The 21,549-nt window shown below is 41.9% G+C and overlaps 2 protein-coding genes across 6 annotated transcripts in view; one reads left to right on the forward strand and one right to left on the reverse strand.

Moving 5' to 3' along the window:
* The window catches only part of elmo3 (engulfment and cell motility 3), a 57,053-nt gene extending 52,277 nt beyond the window's left edge, over positions 1-4,776 (forward strand). For all 4 annotated transcript variants that reach the window (XM_034176929.1, XM_034176927.1, XM_034176928.1 and 1 more), the window contains 5 exons: positions 726-838; positions 907-1,011; positions 3,739-3,818; positions 3,888-3,968; positions 4,077-4,776. In XM_034176929.1, coding sequence (XP_034032820.1) covers positions 726-838; positions 907-1,011; positions 3,739-3,818; positions 3,888-3,968; positions 4,077-4,289 — 592 coding nt within the window. In that variant the 3' untranslated portion in view covers positions 4,290-4,776. The remainder of the gene's footprint in view (positions 1-725; positions 839-906; positions 1,012-3,738; positions 3,819-3,887; positions 3,969-4,076) is intronic.
* Positions 4,414-18,873, reverse strand: lrrc29 (leucine rich repeat containing 29). 2 transcript variants are annotated; one of them, XM_034176930.1, is made up of 12 exons: positions 18,386-18,873; positions 18,084-18,185; positions 16,089-16,223; positions 15,525-15,704; positions 14,585-14,890; positions 14,158-14,374; positions 10,159-10,316; positions 7,545-7,760; positions 7,238-7,450; positions 6,948-7,165; positions 4,616-5,729; positions 4,414-4,571 (listed from the first exon to the last, which is right to left on the reverse strand). In XM_034176930.1, exons 1-11 carry the CDS (start codon positions 18,437-18,439, stop codon positions 5,573-5,575), a joined length of 1,956 nt encoding a protein of 651 aa, XP_034032821.1. In that variant the 5' UTR covers positions 18,440-18,873; the 3' UTR covers positions 4,414-4,571; positions 4,616-5,572. The 2 variants fall into 2 exon arrangements, with proteins under 2 accessions (XP_034032821.1, XP_034032822.1); XM_034176931.1 differs by lacking the exons at positions 4,414-4,571; positions 4,616-5,729 and adding an exon at positions 6,128-6,498.
* Positions 18,874-21,549: the final 2,676 nt, after the last annotated feature.

Here is a 21,549-nt window from a genome sequence, read left to right on the forward strand (position 1 = left end):
ACTCCAAAATGGTACATCGCATAATCAAAGTTCATACATCCACAGATTCTGTGGAGTGTGACAAATCTTCTGATTTCAGCCACACCCATTTCTGTTTTTCCATTTTTAGGCAGTGTTGTAAAATATGTAAAACCTTTGAAATCTATCTCGTCCCAAGCCGTCACTTCGATTGACACCATTCTTTCCAAGTGGAATCTATGGACCATTAGGAGCTTAAGTTAATAAAATAAGCTTGGTAGGTCAAAAGCTGCCTTTTCTAAAGGAGAACCTACTTCAGGGAGCAGTCAAAACAGAAAATCTGGTATTTCTTCCCAACATTACTCGAGATAAACATGAAAGGTGGACAGTGTGGTTGACACTGAATGAGAGTGTCTCACCAGAGTGGCAGAGAGAAGGACCCTCCACAGGATGCTGACATGATGGGAGTCACAGCTGTTATTCAGTGAATGTGCTGAAAAAGAAAGGACATCTTGGTTGGTGTTTGTCCTCTTACAAGTCACATGGTCCTAGCGGGGGCTCGGGAGGTAGTCCGCGTACGGGACTTGGACCACGTGTATACCTGCTGGCATGTTTAGTTTTTAATTCAGTGTTGCTCGGAATTCCCATCAAAATAATGTCTGACATTGCTTTAAAAGTGAACTTTACTGTCATGGTAGTGGCTGATCACACTTTATTTGGGTTTCGTATTAACAGGATTTTGTCATCACTTGTGCCTTTCTTCCCAGTGAGCTCAAAGAGCGTCTGAAACCAGAGCTGCTCGAGCTGATCCGCCAGCAAAGACTCAACAGGCTGTGCCAAGGAACTCTGTTCAGAAAGATTAGCAACCGACGCAGACAGGGTGACGCACGCACACACATGCACATGCTTCAAAGAAAATATCCAGCTAACCCTGGTCTGTATTTTCAGATAAACTGTGGTACTGCCGCTTGTCACCCAATCACAAAATGCTCCACTATGGAGATGTGGAGGAAGACACAGAAAATCCATCAATCGAAGCGCTGCAAGAGAAGAGTGAGTGTTTTTTTTTTAAGCTGGGCAGGTTGTGTGCGCGCATGCACGTGACGCATCACATTGCACTGAGGCAGGATAGGAAGGGGTGGGCAGGCATCTTGTACTTTGGCATGAGTCTGGCGTTGTTTCAGTTTTGTTCAATAAATTGTCGATTTATAGATTAAAATATATATTATGCAGAGTAATGATGAATTAAGACAGCTCAAATAAAGTTACGAATATGTGTAACTTTTTATGCTTTTTGTTGTATTATGCACTATGGCTCAGTTCCATTAAAGCAGTTTTGTGTATATATTTAAATTGTAAGATTTTTTTTTTTTTTTTACTAATAAATGGATTTTATTTATTCCTAGAAAAGCAAGGGTGGTGGCCAAGTGGTTAGTGCGCTTGGTTTCTGTGTGGAAGGTTCCCGGGTCAGACCCCACCCCTGCCACATTTCTCCATGTAATGTGGAGTTGTAACAGAAGGGCATCCGGCATAAAAAATGATGCCAAATCAACATGCAGACCCACCTTGGATCTGCTGTGGTGATACAGAGTGGAGGAAAAACAAGGGATCAGCTGAAAGGACTTAAGCCTCGGTCCCACCGAGTGAAGAAGGAGCCACGCACCCTGTTTTTTTTGTTTCGTGAGCTATCGTGGCATTATAGTGGCTCAGAGTGGCTCTTAGAGGCATTATCTTCAGTTAACGAGGCTCCTCTCTGAGCGTGGCACTAATTTCAAGATGTTCAAAATTTAGCAACAACAGCATGGCGCAGTTTGTGTTCGAGTTACTGCGATGGCTTAGAGGCATTTGCGTGGTGCTTACGAGTCTGCAAAAAGTCCATTATCCGTGCGCCTGGCACCTTCGCAGGACCTGAGAGGCTATTTTTGGAGCGGCTCCTCCTCTTGCGCACACAATTGCACCTGCTCTGTGCGCTGGACTCTATATTTTGTAGTGGATTAATCATTTTCTGCCAAACCTTGGATGTTGAAAACACTTCTAATCACTTGTGGCATCACAGAGGACTGTTTGATCTGGACACTTTTTTTCCTCTTTCCTGCTCCAATGTGGGATGTATTTTGAGCAGCTTAAGGTAATTATTTTTAATGTTTTTTATAGCTTGATAAAACAGTTCCTTGCTATAAAAGTATGTCTGTATGTTGATGTCTGTTGTATGTAAAAGTATGTTGATTTAATATCTTGTTAATGGATCACTGTGTGTGCGCACTGAGGCAAGACCTGAGAGGCTATTTTTGGAGCAGGTCTCCTCTTTGCGCACCAAATTCCACCTGCTCTGTGCTCTGGACTCTATATAAAATATTTTGTAGCAGATGAATCATTTTCTGTCAAACCTTGGATGCCGAAAATAACTGTAATCACTTCTGGAATTAATGTATCACATGAGCTCCGCTGTGTGTGCGCACTGAGGCAGTAGTGACTCCTCATCACGCTTCAAACGAGCATTTAGGCAGAACGCCAGCTCACAAAAGAGTGATATTTCAGTCAATATTGGACGAACACAAAGTTAAAATTTGGGTGACTGCGTGAAAGTGGATGTGTGTTTAAAGCCATGGAAGGTAATAACTCCAGTGGAGCAGCTAAGAGCAGGAGCTGTGCGGCACCACAGGTGGAGAGCGCGCAAAAGACCGACTTTGAAGACATAACAAAGTTAAAAGTTGTATCATGGTGACTTGTAAGCTGCGGAAGAAATAAAGAAATATATATTGAAAATGATCCACAGGTGTATATAATAAAACGGCCACCTCATTCTGTATGCAGAACGGCACTGCGCGCAAAAGAGCGCTTTTTCAGAAATAAACAGATGAACACAACGTCAAAAGTGGAATCACGTAAAAATGATTGTGGTTAAAGCCAGGGAAAAAATAAAGCCAGCAAGCCACGGATGGAAAGGAAGCCAGAAAGAGCAGAGAGGCGGCTGTCCATGAAAGGACAACAGCAACGCACGTGCAAAAGAGAGATTTTTGCAAACATAAACGGACAAAGTTTTGTGTTTAAAGCCGCAAAAAAAAAAAAAAAAAAGCCAGAGAGCCGCGGAGCCAGCGAGGAGCACAGAGGCGGCTCTCCAGGAACCTGTGGTTCAGGTCTAGCTGGTCTGGTGCATTACAGGTGGACTGCAGCCTGGCGCACAGTGCACAACTGCGGAACTGTGGAGTGTCTATTTTTGGACTGCGTTAAAAAAAAAAGGGACATCTTTAAATGCTGCTGTGAATCTGTGAATTGACAACCCACACTTTGATGTGCCCAGGTGTGGGAGGGCTGGAGGTTTGGACCAAACTCATGCCTAAACGTGCGCTAACATGGCATTATCATGGCGCTATCATGGCACTACGTGGCTTAGTGTGGCTGATGCGAGCCATTCGAGGCTGTAATGACAGGTCGGTCGTGGCTCACTAGAGGCTGCTACGCGGCACATGCGGGGTACAGAGAGGCACATAGTGGCACCTTCATAGTGGATATGTGTTAAGATGAAAACGTGGGTCATTCTTCAAATAATCACCCCACACCCATGCGTGGCTCCTTCTTCAGCCTTCATTATTCGGTGGGACCGAGGCTTTACTGTTTTTCTTACAGAAGATTTTAAGTGCCACTTTAGATTTTGGTGGGGGTGGGGTTTAGCAACCTTACCACCCTCCTGTGGTTACAAAACTTGACCTTCCTGTGCTTTTTTTTTTTTTATTCATATTATTATTATTATTATTTAATATCTACATACCTCTTTTTCAGTACCAGTGGCTGATATCAAAGGCTTGCTGACAGGGAAAGATTGTCCTCACATGAAGGAGAACAAAGGAAAACACACAAAGGTCAGAACAATGACTCCTCCGTTCACATTACTGTCCTGTTCACCTCCCACTGACTGACTGTGACTGCAGGAGGTGTTGGACCTTGCCTTTAGCATCACGTACGACGTAGACGAGTACAGCTTGAACTTCATCGCCCCCTCCAGAACTGATGTAAGTCGTCCTCTAAAGCAGGAGCAATCCTGCTTCCCTTCATGAATTGAAACTAGGCCGAGAAAGTGTTTATTATTCATTCATACTTGTTTGTCACATACCTGACAGTTCTGCCTGTGGACAGATGGACTCAGTGTTCTCTTAGGACGAGAAATGAGTAGCGAATCAATGCGGAGCGAGCTGGAGATCCTCCTCTCTATGGAAATTAAACTCCGCCTCCTGGACATGGAGAACGTTCCTATTCCGGAGCGCGCGCCGCCCATCCCCAAACCTCCCAGTAACTACAACTTCTGCTACGACTTCAGCCAGACTGAGCAGTAGTGTGTGTGTGTGTGTGTGTGTGTGTGCGCACGCGCACATGTGGAGGACTTAACACGGACAAAGAGTGTTTAAATCGCACTCTGGGGTGAAATGTGGTACATGTTGGTCTTTTCAACACTTTGACTGTTCACTTGTTTCACAGTTGCACAATATTTAGCTCAAATGAAGCAGCAGCGTTTTATAATATAGATCCCTGCAGTTCAGGAATGACTGCAGAAATTGTTTGTAATGATGCTGATACAGACCTGCATTCTATCTCATGAGTGGCAGTCGCACTTTTTCCTTTCAGCACCGCCCTGCATGATGAGGCAACACTGACTGACCACTCAGCACTGATTTATTTTTTTTTATTTTTTTTTTAAACTCTATGCAGCTGAAAATTAATTTAAACTGACAGATGTGACCCAGTATTTTATTTTTTTTCTTTAATGGGTTACTACTTCACGTCTGCAGACTCATTTCTGACAATTTTCTGTCATAACACTTTGATTAAACACATTTTGGGTACTATTACATGAATAAATGAACTACTGGTATTTGTTCATCGCATATGTACGAGAAGCAAAATGTTTATTGTGGTTGCATTCTATAATCTCCCCTCTTTCAGACAGATTAAAACGGTGCAGACTGAGTAATGTGCTGATTATTTTCATTTCTTTAAATGAGTTAGTTGATTGGTTGTGTCAACAACATTAAAAAGTTTAATCACTTCAGTGAATAGCTTCAGTTCGTCAGACTAATAATGATGAATTCATGTCTAACGGCAAGTGTTTGAGATTTTCATTTCATATTTATAGTTATCTGGTATTTCTGATACATTACACAATTTTTATTTGTGTAAATCCTGCCGACATTCTCTGACAACTGAGGCTTTTAGTGAATGATTTATTAAAATCTAGTAGTCATTGAAACGTGATGCACATGAAAGCAGGCAAGAACAATTTTTTTTTTTTTTTTTTTTTAGCCATTCTTCATTGATGTTGCACTCATTGTCCTTTTACTAGAATAAGTCATCAGAACACATGGTCAGCCTGCTTCAGGTGTGACTTGCACTTTGAATGCATAGCACAAGATTACTATTGCCATTTAAATAAAATTCTTACATTTGTTAGAAAAATTCAAAGTAAAACTTCAGTTATCTTACAACTGAAAGTTTACACATACAGTAGAGAACGTACACACACCTTGATTTCCTGTAGTTTTGGTGCAAATTTCAGAAAAGTGCAAAAGCTTTGGTCACCAGGTGTAGTTTTTGAGAACACTCCAGCACTCATCGAACAGATTCAGTGTTCATTCCCACCGACATGTTGGCAGTGGATGTTCTCCAGAAAGGGCAGTTGCGACTGAAGGACATCCAAGGCAGCCCCTGAGATGTTTCTACAATTGGCGACGTCCAGCGTTCGCAGTCGTTGACAGTGATGCACCAGGACACACAGGGACCTGTAGGTTCATCAGGTAAGAGGGAGTTTACTGACTGAGGGAGCGTCTGTGCCTCCACCAAACACACAAAAAAGGCTTTTAAATGTAACATCATGAAAAGGCAGGGATTTTGTAACCTAAAGAAATGATTAAAGTTTGTTGAAAAGGTTAAAGGACTGAACTGGTTATTACTGTCTTCTTGAAAAAAACTGAACTGAGATTGTACCTCATGTTGGATAAACATATCTGCCAAATGTCTGAATGAAAATCAATCACTTGGTTCAACTACTTAAAAGTTACTGTCTGAAAAAAACTTTATAAACCAGTGCAAACTCACTTTTCATTCTTGCAGACAATTGTTCAAGCAAAGAAATGTGAGGGATGCAGGTAACATTTTTATTTCATAGATGAACAGGTCAAAGTCTCTACATCTGGAGGTTACAGATTAACATCCAAGTCTCATAACCATACAGTAAGGCATGAAGAACCTAAAGACTTGAAGTTTCTTCTGCAAAATTATCGGCATCAAACACCTCTCTAGTGACCTTATGACACCATAAGTTCTTCCCAGTTGTCTCTTGATCTCAAAGGCCGAGGACCCAGACACATCTGTCATTACAGAGAAGTAATGTCTCTACAAGTTCATCGCTTTCACCACATGCAGACACACCTCTGATGGCTAAGTCCAGGAAGTCATTAAAAGCATGGATGTAAACCTTGATCCAGGACGATCTCAAACCTAGACACGCTGATTCCTCACTCAGCTTCTCAAGAACTGCAATCAGTATACCTATTGATTAAGCAAAGATCACAGCGTTGTTTGAGAAGTCAAGTCAGTAAACCTTTCTGGCTGACAAAAGCACCTAAGTCTCTGGTTTCTACAGCCCTACCAAACACCCAGTCTATGCAGGCACTCAACAATTAGGAGTCAGAACACACCCCTGAGGAATGCCTCTTTTCAATGCAGAAAAAAGTCTGCCTCCACTCTGTGCAGCACTCAGTATCTGTATAGGCTGATTATGATGTCCAGCAATGTTCTGGAGATCCCAAGAATACTCAGGATTCCCCAGAGATCAATCCAATCATCTGAATCAAATGCTTTTTGATAATCAACATAGGCTGCACAGCTTCTGTTCTGTGAGGAATTGCAGAGCTAGAAGGCTGACTTCTTGGGTGTGATTCAGGCACAGTAAATGGTTCGTCCTGTCTTGTAACGATCAGACTGTGTGAGCAGCTCACCTGTCAGTGATGTTGTTACAACAGGAGACGTAGAGATGCTGCAGTCTGTGGAGGTACGGTGCCGCCTGTGCCACTCCGTGGTCACTAATATGAGGGCAGTGGCTGAGCGCCAGACTGATGAGGCTGTGGCAGTATCGGGCTACCGATACCAAAGTTTTGTCAGTGATCTCCAGCAACATGGACAGAGACAGGCGGTGCAGGTCTGGGTAGCGCACCACCTGAAAGAAACGATCATGAAACATTTTGCTGATAAATCCGATGAAGGCATGTGTTCATGCTCTGCCTCCCACCTGCACGATGCTGCTGTCAGTGAGTTTGCAGCAGGCAGAAAGGTCCAGCTCCTGGAGCCTGCTGAGCCGAAGATGTGAAGCCCCCACCTGCTGCCTGAAGAGCTCCAGGTCGTTCTCAGTCACGAGCTTGGGTCGCTCCTCAAAGGGCAACGTCGGAGGCTGAAAAAAGCCCATGTTTCCAAATGTCCGGGTGAACCTGGGCCCTACGTCCACCTGCACAGCATGGACAATTTTTGCTCAAAAGAAGCAGCTTGAAGCTTTAATGCATGTTGGTCTCATTTCTGCCACGGGTTCAGGACGGTCTTACCTTCTCATGTTGACGGTCACACTTGGTGACTTCCACCATCCCCAGCAGACCCCAGTCGGTGACTTCTCTACACCAGCCAAGCCGCAGAACTACTAGCTCCTGCAGGTAGGTGGCAATAGCGCGCACAGACAGATCAGTCACGCTTACGCATGAGGTCAGATCCAGTTCGCGGAGAGTGGATCCAAGAAGCTGGGCGAGAGAGAAAACGACAAGATCCTGAAGAAAGGAGAAGAGGAAGACAATTAGTCCGCTTCAGTCAACTTCAGGACAGGGTTCCTACACATTTTCCATTTCAAAATTCCAGACTTTTTCCATACTTAAATTTTCAGATGTCATAGATTTCATGGTGCAAATAACTACTGATTTATTATTAGAACTTATTTAAAAATCCAACTGTATGACTGTATGACACATTGTGGAATATCACCATATAATGTCAACTTATGGCATAATATTTAGTAGAGCCCAGAATTTGCATCGGCACACTTACAATTCAATTAAAGAGTGTTTTCACATGACCTCACAATCCTGGAAGTCGGTCATCTCGGAGATATCAATTTTCCACTCCCCTGTACCTTTTCTTTAACAGTCATCTATTCTTAACATTCTAACATCATCACGGTCAATTACTGTCACGTCTTCTGCTGCCACAATAGGTCAGACAGAGAGATGGAACTACATTACTATAGATTACCGAAGGTCATTAGGTATCAGGACGTGTCTTGTGAAAAACTCAGCAAAGAAAGGAGACATCTATAGCTAGCGCAACTGCAACAAAATTTTGATAGGAAAAACCTGGATAATATCTGTATACGCTCTGCCCATTTCATATCAGGTAAGATTAATTTGTGAAGGGAAAGAAGTTTGTGATTCAGTTGCTGAGAGCGAGGGGGGGATGGAAGGAAAAAAGAAAACAACTTTACTCAATTTTAAAAGTAACTAAGTTAGATTACTAGTTACTTATTATTAGTTACTTTGAGCAGCTGCCGACAACACCCCCTACCACCTCAACATGAAAATAACCTGTTTTGCCAATATTCACTTTACAGTCACCCTTTTTTGACTTTTGTTTAACATAAAAAATAAAGTCAGTCTTTCTTGACCTCATATTTAAATGTTGACAGCACTGTAACAGTAAAACTTACTATTTCTAACCTACATTGTTTATGAATGTAACTATTAAAGGCTAACATTTAATGTATTTGTAAACATATTAGTTGGAGAAATTATTATTATTAAGTAGTATTAGTAGTATGAAAAAATGTCTTCAAAAGTAGACCTTTAATCTAGAGGTGTTGTGGGGGCCCCCTCCCCCATGCCCCTTTCTGTCTGGATTTGCCCCTGGATTGCCGTCTGAGCAGGAAGAATGGATAACACGTATTTATGCAGAAAACACGACCAGACTGACAGGTAAGAAAGTTTTGTCAGAGTTTTTTTTAATGTCATGCCGTCCTCAGAAAGAGAGTTTAGGCGCATTTGGGTGAGAAAAAAGCGTTAGTATTTGTTGTTAATGCGTTGCGGGTCTTCAGCTGTTTTTGCAAGGACACAGAGAGGGGCTCAGAGTTAAGCGCAAAAATATCTTTCTAAAGCTCAGTGCAGGTGTGCTGTCATCACCGCACTTTGAGAAATGACAACTTTTTCAACTCCGAGTTGCTGCACAAAACAGCAGATGAAAAGTTCGCAGCTCGCTGAAAGTGGGTTAAGTGTGCAATTTAACCGAACGCTGACCTTTCCCTACCTACGAGAGTTTTAAAGCTGCAATCGACCCACAATACAAAAATAATAGTAACACACAGTGTCTGGGAGAAGTCACTTTAATCTGATTCCTGATTTGGAAAGATTAACGCGTTAGATTACTTGTTACTGAAGGAAGCAGATTACAATAACGCGTTACTGGCATCTCTACACATGATCACATCTATCTCACTACATGTATCATACATGTGTACAAATTCTTATATAGCATTTTGTCAGCCCAATTTAGGCAAATCCATTATAGTGATGCAGAACTTTAATCCCTATTAATTTCATCTTTATCTCTTATTGTGACATTGCTTCACTATTTATTCACTATTCAGACAGTCTCCACTGATTCAATCAATCAATTTTTTTTTTATATAGCGCCAAATCACAACAAATTGTAAGGCAAGGCCATACAATAATTATGTAAAACCCCAACGGTCAAAACGACCCCCTGTGAGCAAGCACTTGGCTACAGTGGGAAGGAAAAACTCCCTTTTAACAGGAAGAAACCTCCAGCAGAACCAGGCTCAGGGAGGGGCAGTCTTCTGCTGGGACTGGTTGGGGCTGAGGGAGAGAACCAGGAAAAAGACATGCTGTCTGCTGGACATGCTGGTTCTGTGTCATTCAACACAGAACCAAATTACATTGCTGCCAGTCTTCCCTTGGGTAAACATATTTCTCTGGTCCAAACATTTTATCTGAATTTTAGGCTACATTTTAATGTACAATGTAGTGGACAAAAAAGTATTTCTCCATACTCTAAGTTCCTCTTCGATACTTATCCAGACCTGGAAATTACTAAACCCAAATTCCATACTGTGTAGGAACCCTGTCATGAATTCACGTGGAACCAGACCACACACACACTGACCTGAATGTAGCTGCAGCCTCTCAGGCTCAGCGTCTCCAGATGGGCTGTGGCAGGACTGAGTCCTGTCAAACCTTTCACCATCTCTGTTCCGTTGACATGGAGACACTCAGACAGATCCAAACACCTCAAGGATGAGACAGACAGCAGGTCAGCGAGTCCTGTAGACCAAACAACATCTCTGAAATGGAGAAAGCTTTTTTTTAGAATAAAAATAAGCTAGAAAAACATAGAAAAGACAAAATCTTAATATTACAGTATGTTCCTTACATTTTGGTCTGCAATCAGCAGTTTAAAACCTGCATAAATCATAAAGACTGATGAATCACCCAACTACAAAATATTTTAACAACTACTAAAAGGGCATTTGGTAAGAATATGTGACCTCTTTGTCTTAGCCACATCCTCAGGCCAAAACATCCATTTAAATAGAAGAATGTAGCTTTGGCAATATATTTTCTAATACATTTTTTTAATGAAAGGTGTGATATAAAATATTTAAAACAAGGGCAATACTGAGTCCAACCTTGAATGTATGCATGTTCTTAGTAAGGCTCAGTAAAGGCCTAGTCACACTAGGGCTTACACCCACCCACTACTTGTTCAAGACAAAATGCTGCAGGTGTCGCACGCTGCATTGTCTCGACTGTGGCAGAAAAAAAAGGTATCTGCAATGTGTCGTGCTTAAAAAAAAAAAAAAACAGTCAAAATCAGAGGTGGGACAAAGTCACCATCAAGTCACACTCAAGCCATGAATCAGCAAGTCCCAAGTCAAGTCTCAACTCATAATGACCACCAGTTGTTTGCAAGCTGACTTGGGACTTGCAGACTGATGACTTGAGAATGACTCGACAGTGACTTCGTCCCACCCCTGGTCAAAATACACAGCGAGTCCTGTGACTAAAATGCAGTGACTGGTTTTAAAGAAGTGAACCACAGAGGTGTCTCAGGAGGCCACAGTGGCGGGTATATCAGCAACTGTTGAAATGATGTTTGGAGGGACAGATTTATGGAGTACAACAGTCCTACCACAGTCATGCAGTTTTCTGAAAATGTAATACTGTTTTAGAAATTTGTAACACATACACAGACACTACCTTTCCACAACAATGTAGTCACCATCATTCATGTTGTGCCACAAGGCCTTTGCGATCACCGCAAAACAGTCATATATGTGACTGCAACTTTAGCTTTTGCAAAATTATCAGCGATATCGCTTTGTGACTTAATTGGGCTTAAGATTTTTGAAGACCATGTCAAGTTCCTGCATACACAAGGTTTGTGACTCAGCCTCCTGGTGGCCACAGTTAGAATCAAAACGTGCCCAATGTTGAATTTGTCTAACTTAGTTACGTGAGCTTGTGTACAAAGTTTAAAGGTATAGTGCCACTGGGTTTTTTTTAAGATTTAAGTCATAAAAAGAATTTTCTTTTGCACTATTATAATTTTATTCCTTAGCATTTAGATAAGGGATTCATAATATGATATTGCCAATATAATCATAATCCATGCTGTCTGGAAACAATTTAAAATTTTAACTCCCGAGGGACAAAAATTCAAGAGATCAAATGCTATGACCAACATTTGGTAGATTTGGAAGTGATTTACAAGAAATCTTATGGATGTTCATGTAAGATGGGTCACATGCATGATCACAGGTTATCTCAAAACCTCATACATGTACACACACTTCCTCCTGTTGTTGGTCTGCATGAAGGGGATGAAGGAAAAGACATTCATTATGGTATTCCCCTCCTTCCCCCAGATAAATATGTCCGTTTCATTAAAATGAGATGTAATTTCGTAATGTTACAAAAAAATAATCCTACATCATAATGCTTGGATTTCGACAAAAACTAAATTTGGTCGGTTTTGTGAAATTTGAAAGGTCGTATAGCTTTAACCTTTATACAAGGTTTTTCTCAAGTTATCAAGTACACATTAACCACATGGACACAGATGTACACAGTCAAGCAATTCCTAGACCTGGTCTGCCTTTGGTTAGCCAAGTAAACTAGACCCATAATTCACTTCGCAAATAAATTAACTTTGCAAAAGGGTCTGGTCCGCCTCCCATTCATGGTCCCACACTGGTAACCTAGACCCATATTTCAACTTGACTTTGACTTGACTTTGGTTTTCGACTTGGTCAGTCGAAGCGGACTCTTTGGGCTCCTGCAGAAGATCAGCTGTCCCCCCAAAACTCCTCGCAGCGGTCTCTTCGTTCCATGAGAACATGCACGGTAGTTTGCTTCAATGGCACAACATCAGAAGCCTTCCCAGTTAGCAGTAGGAAACAGGGCTATGTCCTTGCACCGGCACTCTTCGTAATCTTCTTCTCCATGCTCCTTCAGTACGCCTTGAAGTATTGTAGCAAGGGAGTGTACATTCACACCAGGCTGATGGCAAGCTCTTCAACATCACCCGACTTCGCGCCAAGACCAAGGTTGTGGAGGTACTCATCCGTGAGATGCCCTTTGCCGACGATGTGGCCTTGACATCACACTCCGAAGACGGTCTGCAGCAGCTTGTTAATCGCCTCTCTCTCGCCTGCAAGGACTTCAGACTGACCATCAGTCTGAAGAAGGCAAACGTCATGGCGCAGGGCACAGTTACTCCCCCTAACATTGACAATGATGGGTACAGCCTGGAAGTCATGGAGTACTTCACATACCTTGGGTCAACCATCTCTAACTCACTCTCTGTTGATGCAGAGATGAACAGCAGGATTGCAATAGCAGCAGCAGTTATGGCAAGACTAAGCCACAGAGTCTGGAACAACTCCATCCTCACTGAGACTATAAAATTGCGCGTCTACCAGCCCTGCATGCTCAGCATACTCCTCTACAGTAGCGAAGCATGGACCACCTAAACCAGACATGAGAAAAAGCTCAACAGCTACCATCTGAGGTGCCTTAAACGAATTCTGCACATTGGATGGCAGGACAAGGTGCCCAACACAGAGGTCTTGGAACACGCCAACATGAGTAGCATGTTCAACATTCTTGGCGAAAAGCACCTTCCTTGGCCTGGCCACGACAGAAGAATGGATCCAGGTCGCATTCCTAAAGATCTACTGTACGGTGAGCTGGCAAAGGGCACTCATTTGGCTGGTCTACCATGTCTGCGCTTCAAGGATGTCTGCAAGAAGGATATGAAAATGTGCAGCATCAATGTCAACACACAGGAACAGTGTGCAGAGGGCCGTGCAGCCTGGCGCCTTACTGTCAGAGCAGGTGCACAGAGGGCTGAGCAGGAGAGAAACCAAGGTCTTGCTGAGCAACAAGCTAGGAGGAAGAAGCAACAGCAGCAGCCTCAGTAGGCATCACAGTAAACGTGCAACAAATGCAGCAGATTGTCACTCGTGCATTGTAGTGTTAAGTCATTCGTACAGGTGCAGATAGAAACAAAGACAAAAAGTTCCTGTATATTTGTATTGTCAACTGTGTCAGTAGCATGGCCCAAGTAGAGGGTCACCCCTTTGAGTCTGGTCTGCTTGAGGTTTCTTCCTCAAATCATCAGAGGGAGTTTTTCCTTCCCGCTGTGTGCTTCCTCTAGGGGTTGGTAAAGTTAGACCTCATTTGTGTGAAGCACCTTGAGGCAGCTTTGTTGTGATTTGGCACTATATAAATGAAATAAACTGAAATTGAATTGAAAAAGTGTAAAAACAAAAACAAACAAAAAAACAAACTGGACGCTACACCATTGTTTCTTGCAGACGGACAGATTCGTGGCGATCAGAGTACTCGTTCTTCCAGAATTTATCAACATCCACTGTTGTTGCCCAATATCCCTAATTTCTCCAGAGATATATTGTATAACACACTGTTTTTCTTTTTGTGCAATGCCCTGATGAAGGTCTTCAAACCATGAACTTGGTTATAAAAAAAGACATTAAAGATGTGCTTGGAGTTAGGTGTGCAGAAAATTCTTATTATTTACAGCCAACCTTATATTAAAATTTCACATTTGCGTCTGAAAACAAAATAATAATTTACACACCTTTTTCAGTGACCCTACAGTTGCAGGACAGGGAGAGGTGCGTCAGCGCCTTCAGGCCCCGTGCAACAGCCACCACAGACCTGCTAGTCAGCTCAGCACAACCGCTAATGTCAAGTCTCTGAAGACTTGGCTGGTGCTGAACCAGGGCTTCCACTGAGTAATCTGTCAGTTCCTTACAGCCGTGTAGACAAAGTTCTTCTAGGAACAAACCCTCAACCTATGACAGAGAACATCAGGATCTTGAAGTGAAATCTACATACAGAAATAAGTTTATAATCTATGCGCTGGGACATCAACCATTTATTCCAGTATCACACCAACACACAGGATATGGCAAATGTGTGGACTCTTTCTTGGCACTGCATAAAAAGTATTGAACAGCAAGGATCTGAAATGTCCATGACAATGAAATCTAAACAAGGCCAACCTTTGCTATAGTGCGCAGTGACTCAGGTGTGACTGAGGTTCTGCTGAGGTCCAGAGCTTTCAGGGTGGATTTCTGCTCTGTTAACAACCTCCGCAAGTTCCTGAGTGACAACAACACAGACGAGTCTTCAATGGCTCCAACAGGACACCCCAGGTACGGGTCAAACTCAAAAGCAATATGGCAGCCAGCCAGTGACAGACGGCGGAGGTGAGGAGTGCAGTCAGTGAGACGACGGAAGGTGACATCAGATAGGTAGCGCAGGTCAGACAGGATGAGTTCTTCCAGACCACACAGAGCTGACCTCACCTGAAAGGAGACATCAAATTAGGGTAGATGGCAACCTGACAAAGCACCAATTAAACAGTAAGATGTCTCCCAAAGTGCTGCTTTGTACTTGCAGCGTTCCTGATAATTCATCGCTGCCATTCACAGAGAATACAATGTGCTAAAACATGGACTGATTTGCAGTGTTGTGAAAAGTAACTTTGACAAGTTACTTTTTTATTGCTTTATACAGTTGCTTTATGCAGTTACTTCATTAGCAGCATTATGCAATTACTTTATTAAAATCTGCCGAAAACTTGCAACTAATAAGTAATGTAACTAATAAGGTAACGAGTAATGTAACTTGGTTACTCGTAAGATTGAACAATCAGCAAAGTAACTCATCAGCAAAGTAACTAATAGTTCCTTTTCTGAGTACTAAATCTTAAAAACAACCAAATTAGATTATGAGTAACTTTATTAATTACATTCAGCAGCTGCCGACAACGTGTCCGCAGCTGCTAATGAACTAACTGTATGAAGTAACTGTAAAATATAAATTAACTAATGAATTAACTTTCCAAAGTTACTTTCCCCAACACTGCTGATTTGGAATTTTTGCTTCAGGGTTCATAGAAACGATGACCATCTCATAGTTGCTGTGATGAGGTGATACCTGCCGTCTGTGCTCCTCTCTGGAGAGGAAAGCTCCAGACATGAAGAGGCTGTCCAGGCCTCTGAGGTCCAGCTTGTGTAAGGAAGTGAGTCGAGGGAGGAGCGTCAGCAATGAGGCCTCTGTGATGCTGCTACCAGGCAGGGCCAAGCTCTCCAATTTAGGGCCAAGACACAGACCCACCTGAAGAAAAAAAAAAAAACAAAAAAAAACACAAGATATTTACGTACAGGAGGCAGAACACATAAGAAGAGGAAGGAAAGAGGAAAACACAGACATACAGATAAACACAGCACTTTGAAGATATTCTTGAACAGCATGGAGGCCGTACTGGATTTTTCAAATTTATTATCTTCAGGGTGAAAATTGAGCTTAGCACAATATCTATTTTTTATTATTATATAGATCAATGTCTGTGTAAAATTTGGCACTTTTACCATAAAACACAATCAGAGATATTTTATAAAAAATATGCTCCACTAATTTGTGACACTGCTACAACACAGATGCTATGTTCACAGTGTGCCAGGTGAGACTGTCACTATGATTCATTACAGCATACTATACCTCCAAAAGCAGTCTTCTGGATATAGTGAAGCCATCAAGCTGGCTGATAATCAAATTGATTCTTGATTTTCTCTCCAGACCCCTGATTAGTTCTAGTGATGATGATGAAGCAGGAAAGCAGAATGTGACATTTTTCTGCAAGAAAGAGCAGGAAAGTAAAGGTAAATGTCTTCCTGTATCTACGGCCTTCTTACTCCCCTAATGACTGTATTCCACAGAATATCACTAGCAACCAGTGTTGCCACAGTTACTTTGAGAAAGTAGTCCAATTACTGATTACTGCTTGAAAAAGTAACTTAGTTATTTTACTGATTACTCAATTTTAAAAGCAACTAAGTTAAATTACAAGTTACTTTATTAGTTACTTTCAGCAGCTGTCGATAAACACCCCCGGCCACCTCAACGTGAAAATGATAGCCAGTTTTGCAAATACTCACTTTACTGGGAGTGCATTTTTAACAGTATTTTAACAGTAACGCAAAGTAAACAATGTATGTCCTGACAGTTTAAGTTGAACTTAAATACCATTTCCTGAAAAAAATTTTTTTGTAAAAGATGAAATAACGTCAGTCTTTCTTGACTTCAATCAATCAATCAATTTTATTTATATAGCGCCAAATCACAACAAACAGTTGCCCCAAGGCGCTTTATATTGTAAGGCAAGGCCATACAATAATTACGTAAAAACCCCAACGGTCAAAACGACCCCCTGTGAGCAAGCACTTGGCGACAGTGGGAAGGAAAAACTCCCTTTTAACAGGAAGAAACCTCCAGCAGAACCAGGCTCAGGGAGGGGCAGTCTTCTGCTGGGACTGGTTGGGGCTGAGGGAGAGAACCAGGAAAAAGACATTCTGTGGAGGGGAGCAGAGATCAATCACTAATGATTAAATGCAGAGTGGTGCATACAGAGCAAAAAGAGAAAGAAACACTCACTGCATCATGGGAACCCCCCAGCATTCTAAGTCTATAGCAGCATAACTAAGGGATGGTTCAGGGTCACCTGATCCAGCCCTAACTATAAGCTTTAGCAAAAAGGAAAGTTTTAAGTTTCAATGAACATAAATAGTTTTTTATAAGAAATAGACATCTTTCTTGACCTCATATTTAACTGTTGACAGCAGTATAACAGTAAAACTTACAATTTATAATCTACATTGTTCATAAATGTAACAAATTCCTTCTACCATTTTTTAACATTTCAATTCTTCCTAACATTTTCGTTGTTGAAATTATGATTATTATTATAAGTAATAGTAGGAAAAATATCTTCAAAAGTGGACCTTTATTCTAGGGGTGTTGCGCTGGGCCGCACACCACAACACCCTTCCAATGCCTTTCCATCTGGATTTGCCCCTGGTTTGCCATCTGAGCAGGAAGAATAGATAACATGTATTTATGCAGAAAACATGACAAGATTGACAGGTGACATGGTTCCTTTCAACAGGTGGGGTTGGACCAGTTGTCTGACACCCAAGACCTGGGGGACTCAGTAGTGCAGTAGATGTGGTGATGTGCTGCCCCAGTGAATGCTCCCAGACCTGACTTGACTTTAGAGTCTTACACAGCAGGGCTGGATCCATGAGTGAAAATCTGAAGAAAATCTCAAGAATGTCTTTCCATATAACTGAGCTGAGTTGTTTGTTTGATCCTGTTTGAATTTTCCTGTGTACACCTGCGTGGTGCATTGTGGGATCAAATCAAAAGCTGTGTTCACCGTGGGGACACATTTGGCATTATTTGTGATTATTCAAGATTTTTTTTTTTACCGATGACGAACGATGCGTAAAAAAATCTGACCGATGTAATTGCATCGGTCCAAACCGGTCTGGATCCAGGCCTGCACAGAACATTACTAACCTGTATTTCTTTTGGTTGTAAACCTGTTTGGGAAGGGACATTTTCATTTTGAACCCAAAACCAGAAGGGTTTCTGGTTTGAAACCCTGGTAAAAGTCCACTCTGTGAGGCTTCTTTTGCCTGACATGGAGCAGATTACCTGAAAGCGAAGGTCCTGGCTGGCATTGTACCAGCTGCGGCAGACGACAGAGGCTTCTTTTCTGTCTGAAGGTTGGAGGAAGCTCAGGATGTAAATTATGATCTACAGGGAGAGACGTTAGATCATGTTTACTGATCCTGGGCAAGTTAAAAACGCTGACATTGTAGTCGATGTGACTCATGAACTCACAGTGATGAAGACAGATTTACTCGTATGTTGTTAAAGGATAAAGAACAGCGGTGCTGCAGTTAGTCTTCTATGCTAGCTAATCAGCTATAGCCTCAGAGGTCAACGAAACTTACCTCCAGTGGAAGCTCGGGTGTTTCTGTGTGATCCTCCTCGTCATTATGTTCCATCTCAGCTTCTCCACGGATCACAGAAAAATCTTTATTGTATCACACAACCATGAAAAATTAAAACCAATTGCTAAGCAAACTGCCATTAGCCTTACAGCTAGCTAATAGCTGCTAATTAACGAATGGAAGCTCGTATCGTTGTCAAGCTCTAGCGCACAGAATCAGAATAATATTCTGTTTCTCTGCTCTGTCCATTTCGGACACGTTTATTTCAGCAAAATAAACAAATGAGCTAGCTCATTTGTTTATTTCGCCCCATTCTGAGCTCCTCACACGTGTCACAATGAACGCTAGAGTATTCTGGGAAATGTAGTCTCTATGGCTCTGTAATGTAGAGGTGGGCGATACCGGGAATTTTGGTATTGATCCGATACCAAGTAAATACAGACCCAGTATCGTCGATATCGATACCGATACTTTTTCATATTTAAGCTTCATAGATTCAAAGGATCCAAAAGACCTAGGATAGAATTTCGCCAAACACTGTACGTGACAACAAAATACTTCATCCATCCATCCATCCATCCATCCATCCATTTTCTTCCGCTTTATCCGGAGTCGGGTCGCGGGGGCAGCAGCTCAAGCAAAGCCACCCAGACCTCCTGATCCACACACGCCTCCTCCAGCTCCTCCGGGGGAACCCCAAGGCGTTCCCAAGCCAGCCGAGAGATGTAGTCCCTCCAGCGTGTCCTGGGTCTTCCCCGGGGCCTCCTCCGCTGAACCACGTGATGGCGCAACAACAAAAGATCAGAGGGGGGAGGGTGCGCTGCTCCGTGTTGTGTGACACTGCGCAGCGCAGCTCTTACAGACAGACAGTAGACTTTGATGAATCTGTGTGCACAGCAGTCAGTGCATGCAGGAGAGAAAAAAAGCTTGAGTATCGATCTTTTTACACAAGGATTGTTCAATATCAATTCCAGCGTTGCTATCGATATTAGGATGGATCCACCCACCTCTACTGTAATGTCGAGAATCAAATGGAAAATTGGTTGATTCACATGACATACCAGATGTTTAGGACATGTCAGTGGAGTTTTTAGCCACACTGTTTAATAAAATCTAGGAAAGTGAGAGGATGCCTGAGAAGTGGAGAAGAATTAGAATGATTTCTGGGCATGCACAGATAGCTGCAGTAACTTCAGATCAGCCACAGCATGAAAACATGGGAAAGAGTAGTGGATGCTAGGCTTAAAAATGAGGTAAACATCTGTAAGCTGTAATATGGTTTAATGCTGTGAAAGAAAATTACATGTAATATTTGCTCTGAGGCTGCAGGAGTTGCATTGTGTGTTTGTGGATTTGTAGAATACTTATGACAGGGTGCCAAAAGTATGTGAAGTCTGGAGTGGCAGACTTCTGTTTGTTTATGTAACGGGTGTGTGCCTTGTCCATGTAATAGTTTACTGCTGACTTGCTGCACTCCCGTTAACCTGTGATAATCTGCGTTGTGTTCTTGGCTGTGCTTTGTGTAGAGGAAGAAGGGACCAGACACGGGTTGACACTGGAGGCACTTTTACTGGAGCTCTCGTCTCAGGCTGCACAAATGAAAAGTGATACAAAATCCTGGTCAACACAGTCTCTCTATACACAGCGGTTCATCAGCCTCTCCTCTCACGTAGTGAAACACGGACTGAGTAAATTGTGTATATAATTCACACTGTTTTACAACACTATAAATAAACATATTTAAAAAAAAAATAAAATTAATTATAATAAAATAAAATAGTACCCAGTGTATAACATATAAAACATTAAAACCGTGTACACTGTGTTGCACATACCTGCACAAATGAAAAGTGATACAAAATCCTGGTCAACATACAGGTTCATCAGCCCGTTAGCACATAAAAAAACCACTGCAGCTAGCTTGTTGCATGTGCTTCCAGAAAAACCCCACAAGTTGGTCCACACAGCCACACGTTTCTCAAAACTGCATGTCAACATTTTACCACAGTGGATTCATTCTCCATGCAAATTAAATACATAAATGCTCAAATTACTAATAAATTTGGCAGCAGCATTAAGATACATATCTCCTCTCATGTAGTGAAACACGGACTGAGGGAGGAGCTGCCGCAGCAGTCACGTACACAGTCTCTTAAAGCGACAGTACAGTGCAACACTAATACATGGAAACCACAACAAAAAACCAGAACTCGCCTCTAAACATTAAATGAACATAAAACATAAAGGATTTGGTGAAGTTCACATATATATATATATATATATATATATATAAATTTAAAAATAAATTCTTTACATCGTTACATTTACATGTTAAAAATACCCGATAAGCCTCGAAAGGAACTAACCAATCATTCCATTGATTATAGGGAATGGGCCAAAGACAATCATTGTAGCATAGTGAGTTGGTGACATGTGGTGACAACATGGCTGCCTACAGTAAGCTGGATGCGTCATCTTTGGCTGAAGAAAAAGTGTATTTTATGAGTATCTTCCAGTCCAAAAGTGCAAAGTAGTACCATTTGCAGAGAAGACGTTTGGAAGGTGCGCAAGCAGAGGTCAAGGAGTTGCATCAGCCAATTTCAGTAAAGACTAGCGCATTGCCCGTGGGGATCCACAGGCTCTAGATTGGGTAGTGTTTATAAAATAGGTAGCTGAAATTTTTCAGGGGTGGTAATAAATTATTATGCAAAGTCTATAATGATTTGGAATGGTGTGAGTCCAGAATGTAATTATCAACATCCGTTGTTAACTGTTGTTACATACTATCCGTAATTTTTCCAAAAATATTAGTCCTATCAATGTTCCGTTTTGGTGGCATTCATCCTTGACCCAGAATACATAAGCATACCAAATAGCAAATGTCAGCTCTCCCCAGTTTGTCCATGTTCGAAGGTACACACACGCACACATACACGTACACAGAGCTACTTTGCTTTTAATATACAGATTTACCATCCCTTGCTAGAATGTCATGTGAGTCCAGAATGTAATTATCAATGTCCATTGTTCACTGTTGTTAGCTAATATCTGACGATGGTAGATTACACAAGACATGCTACTCACGCTTTACCAACTCAGAACGGATTAAAGAACTTCAAAGAGTATCAAAAAGAAAGCAGAAGGTGCAGCTTCTGTATTTAGGT

The sequence above is a fragment of the Thalassophryne amazonica genome, chromosome 8, assembly GCF_902500255.1.
Source record: "Thalassophryne amazonica chromosome 8, fThaAma1.1, whole genome shotgun sequence".
In the NCBI taxonomy this organism is placed as follows: domain Eukaryota; kingdom Metazoa; phylum Chordata; class Actinopteri; order Batrachoidiformes; family Batrachoididae; genus Thalassophryne; species Thalassophryne amazonica.

Bases quoted from the DNA above. Each gene is read 5' to 3' on its own strand.
- lrrc29 (XM_034176930.1), bottom strand. From the start codon at position 18,439: ATGGAACATAATGACGAGGAGGATCACACAGAAACACCCGAGCTTCCA. The intron at 10,317-14,157 runs GTGTGTAAATTA...TTTGGTCTACAG, and splicing joins CTGTAGGGTCACTGAAAAAG to GACTCGCTGACCTGCTGTCT. The intron at 5,730-6,947 runs GTGAGCTGCTCA...ATGAACCTACAG, and splicing joins TGTAACAACATCACTGACAG to GTCCCTGTGTGTCCTGGTGC.